Raw genomic sequence first — 3831 nt, forward strand, 5'->3', positions numbered from 1 at the left:
TGGGGCTGCATTAATGCAAGTGTTCAGGGCCATTAATCACATCCTTCTGTGCAAGACCATAACTCTTGGCAACGTGCGTGATATTGTGGATGGCTTTGCAGAAATGGGTTTCCCCAACTGTGGAGGGGCGATAGATAGCACGCATATTCCAATTTTGCCACCGGATGCCTTTTGATGAAATATATCAATCGGAAGGTGTACTTCTCCATGGTGGATCACTGTGGGCATTTCATTGACATCAGTGTAGGGTGATCCAGGAAAGTGCATGACGCATGAATCTTTAGGAACACCAGCCTTTACAGAAAGCTGAAAGCAGGGACTTTCTTTCCAGACCAGAAGATCCCCACAGGGGATGTCAAAATGCTCATAATAATCCTGGGAGACCTGGCATATCCCTCAATGCCAGGGCTCATGAAGCCGTACATGGGAAACCTGGATAGCAGTAGGGAGCATTTCAACAATAGGCTGAGTAGGAGCAGGATGACCGTGGAATGTGCATTTGGCAGATTAAAAGTGGACTGGCGATGCCTTTTTGACAGGTTAGATCTCAATGAAGAAAATATTCCCATGGTTGTAGCCATGTGTTGCACGTTGTATAATAATTGTGAAGGTAAGCGTGAAACGTTTGCTTAGGGGTGCACTGCTGAGACGGAACATGTGGCTGCTGATTTTGAGCAGCCAGATACCAGAGGGCACAATGGGGGGCAATTCGAATCAGGAAGGCTTTGCAGCAACCCTGTGAAAATGAGAAGAAGTAATGTTTATTGCTATGCATGGGATTGTAATGCATAATGAAGTCCAGTTTTGGTAGGGTAGAAAGCAGTTGTGATTGTTCAGGCCCAGGGTTCAATGAAAGGAAATGGTAAAACTGCCTGCTGGTTTACTGCTACCATCTTCTATCATAACTTCCATAGAAACAAGTAAAGAGTGCTTCTTATTCAAATAACTTTGCTTTTATTGCCAAAAAAACCCCACAATACCATGCATACACACAGCTGAACGTAAGTCCAGTTTTCATATGAAAAGGTGTCTGCGGAGGTGGAGTGAACGGTAAAGTGAGGAGTCCCAGAAATCGGAAGGGAATGTGCGGGTGGAGTTTGGGGAGGACATGGCAAAGAGTTCTGAATGTGCTGAAGTGGAGGGCAGGCACCCATCTGCTCAGTCTGGAGCATCAAGAGGGACTGCAGCATGTTGGTTTGCCGCTCCAATACTTTTATCAGCCTCTCGATTGCATCCCTAGTGTATGCCTCATTTTCTTTTCTTTCCTGTTTGTCGCTTTCCCTCCACTGCCTGCATTCCGTCTTGTCTGCATCAGAGTACTGCAGCACCTCCCAAAACATATCTTCCTTGCTCCGTCTTGGGCACTTTCTTATCTGGCAGAGACGCTCGGCTGGAGTGGACAGGGTGTCTCCTTTCAAGGACATATCTGGAGAAGCACAAGAAGCAATAAAGGGAAGCATTATTGTTAACTAGACGTACAGCATTGAAAAACTACATTAAAATACACCGCTGGTAACACACCAGTCACTTTCCAGCTGAACCTTGAGAAGCACACATGCCAGCAAACACTGGAAATATGGTGAGTGTTCCCATGGGTAGGGGACCTTAGGTGTGGGAGAAAAGCAATGGGCCAATTACAGTGATAAAATCAAGCACGGTGTCTACACTGGCACTTTGGCAACAAAAATTTTACGTAAAAAGCCTTACAAGTCTCGTCAAGGTGCCTTTATTACGTCAGTGAAACTGAGGAGTTCCATCATGCAGTCTTTACACCTCCACAAGTTCATCACCAAATCTTGCCTTTTGGCGAAAAAACTTGGTAGTGTAGACAAGGCCTAGAGAACAATAAGAGATAACGAGTATACACTCGTCTTTCCTGTTGGTGCCTCCTAAGATTTCCCACACCATGACGTGTAGGAATTATTGACACAGGGAGCACCAAAAAATATGGAATTGGCATTAGGCGGGTCAGGTGTTCTTAATTCATTCATCTGAATAATGAAAATGTCATTTTTCAGTGTGTGAAGAGTGACCAATCTGCTTCATCCATGAGAACAGCCTCCAGTAATGCATGAAGTGTCTCATATTAACATTTTCTCTCCATCCAGGTATTTCTCCTGCGACATCATCCTAGACCGTGGGAACATACAGGAAGTCAGGGGAACGTACGGTACATGCAGGAAATATCATTCTGCCTCAGTGTTGGACACTTTCTCTTCTACTCCATGTCAGATTCCAACTCAACCGAGTTCACAAACCCCACCACCTTCATCCTGCAGGGCATTCCTGGCCTGGAGGCAGCCCACGTCTGGATGTCCATCCCCTTCTGCACCATGTACGCCATAGCCATCTTGGGGAACTTCACCATCCTGTTCATCGTGAAGAGGGAGCCGAGCCTCCATGGGCCCATGTACTATTTCCTCTGCATGCTGGCCATCACCGACCTGGTCCTGTCTACATCCATCCTGCCCAAAATGCTGAGCATCTTCTGGTTCTATTCCAGGGAGATCAATTTCAGTGCCTGTCTCACCCAGATGTACTTCATTCTCAGCTTCTTTGCGATAGAGTCTGGGATCCTTGTGGCCATGGCTTTTGATCGCTACATAGCCATTTGCGATCCCCTGAGACATTCCACCATCCTGACAAACCCCGTGGTTGCCAAAATTGGTCTGACCGTGGTGCTGCGGGGTGTCATGCTTGTACTGCCCTATCCTTTCCTGGCGAGGAGTTGGCCATATTGCAGAACCAACATCATTCCCCACACGTACTGTGAGCACATAGCTGTGGTGAAGCTGGCCTGCGCCGACATCAGCCTCAGTAGTTACTACAGCCTCTCTGTGGCATCCTTGGTTATCGGTATGGATGTGTTTTTTATCGCCGTGTCCTATACCCAGATCATCAGGGCCATCTTCAGCCTCCCCACAAAGGACGCCCGGCTCAAGACTTTTGGGACCTGCAGCTCCCACCTCTGTGTCATCTTAGCCTTTTACATCCCACATCTCTTCTCCGCCCTCGCGCAACGGTTTGGGCACAATGTGGCCCTGCATTTGCGTGTTCTCATGGCAAACATGTACCTCCTGGTGCCCCCCATGCTAAACCCCATCATCTATGGGGCGAAGACCCAACAGATCTGGGATAGGCTGCTCCAGCTCTTTACTCATAAAGGGACCTAAAGTTGTCTCCTTGTGATCTGGCTCTCAGACCGAGCTCTATGCAGAGCTGGCTGGTGACATGGTGCTGGGCCCTCTTCCCTGAATCGCTGACTGGCCAGTAAAAGAGACATTAAACCCTTTCCTGACCTTACTGTGCTCTTTCAGCATCACAAATTGGGGAATCTGTCTATATACAACACATAGGGTTGCCACCTTTTTAATTGCTGATAACTGGAAGCCTGAGGCCCCACCTCTCTGCTCTGCCTCTTCTCCCAGGTTCCGCCCCTGCTCTGCCTCTTCCCTTCAAAGCCCCACCCTTCACTCGTTCCTCTCCTCCCCACCCCCTGTCACTCTCTGGATCATCCCTGTGGCACTCTGCACTCCAAAGCACCCCATATTTACCCTGGTGATGTAATTATGGTATGTTTTGTACAAACTAGGCCCTGTGACGTATCATTGTAAAAGTCTTAATCTGCTAAACGTTGTTATCTATGTGAAGCTATGAAATCTTGCTCTGTGTTTGTTACAAAGTGCGATGTGAGGCTGGAAACACCCAAAACCAGCCTTTCAGGTACGTCAGAGGAGTAGCCAGACGGTGTTAATTGCTGTTGTCAACACCCATCCAGGGAAGAATCCACTAGCACAGGAACTCTGCATAAGAAAACCTCCTTGGAGGGAG

General features: G+C 47.8%; 1 protein-coding gene across 1 annotated transcript; it reads left to right on the forward strand.

Annotated features, from left to right (window-relative positions):
* Positions 1-2225: 2225 nt before the first annotated feature.
* LOC112121031 (olfactory receptor 52R1-like) lies at positions 2226-3173 on the forward strand. The gene has a single exon (XM_024220149.2). The coding sequence runs from the start codon at positions 2226-2228 to the stop codon at positions 3171-3173; it is 948 nt and encodes a 315-aa protein (XP_024075917.2).
* Positions 3174-3831: the final 658 nt, after the last annotated feature.

The sequence above is a fragment of the Terrapene carolina genome, unplaced genomic scaffold (assembly GCF_002925995.2).
Source record: "Terrapene carolina triunguis isolate 2854851 unplaced genomic scaffold, T_m_triunguis-2.0 Scaffold16144, whole genome shotgun sequence".
NCBI classification, from domain to species: Eukaryota; Metazoa; Chordata; order Testudines; family Emydidae; genus Terrapene; species Terrapene triunguis.

What these genes read in the sequence shown, in the direction of transcription:
- LOC112121031 (XM_024220149.2), top strand. Translation starts at nt 2,226, where the DNA reads ATGTCAGATTCCAACTCAACCGAGTTCACAAACCCCACCACCTTCATC.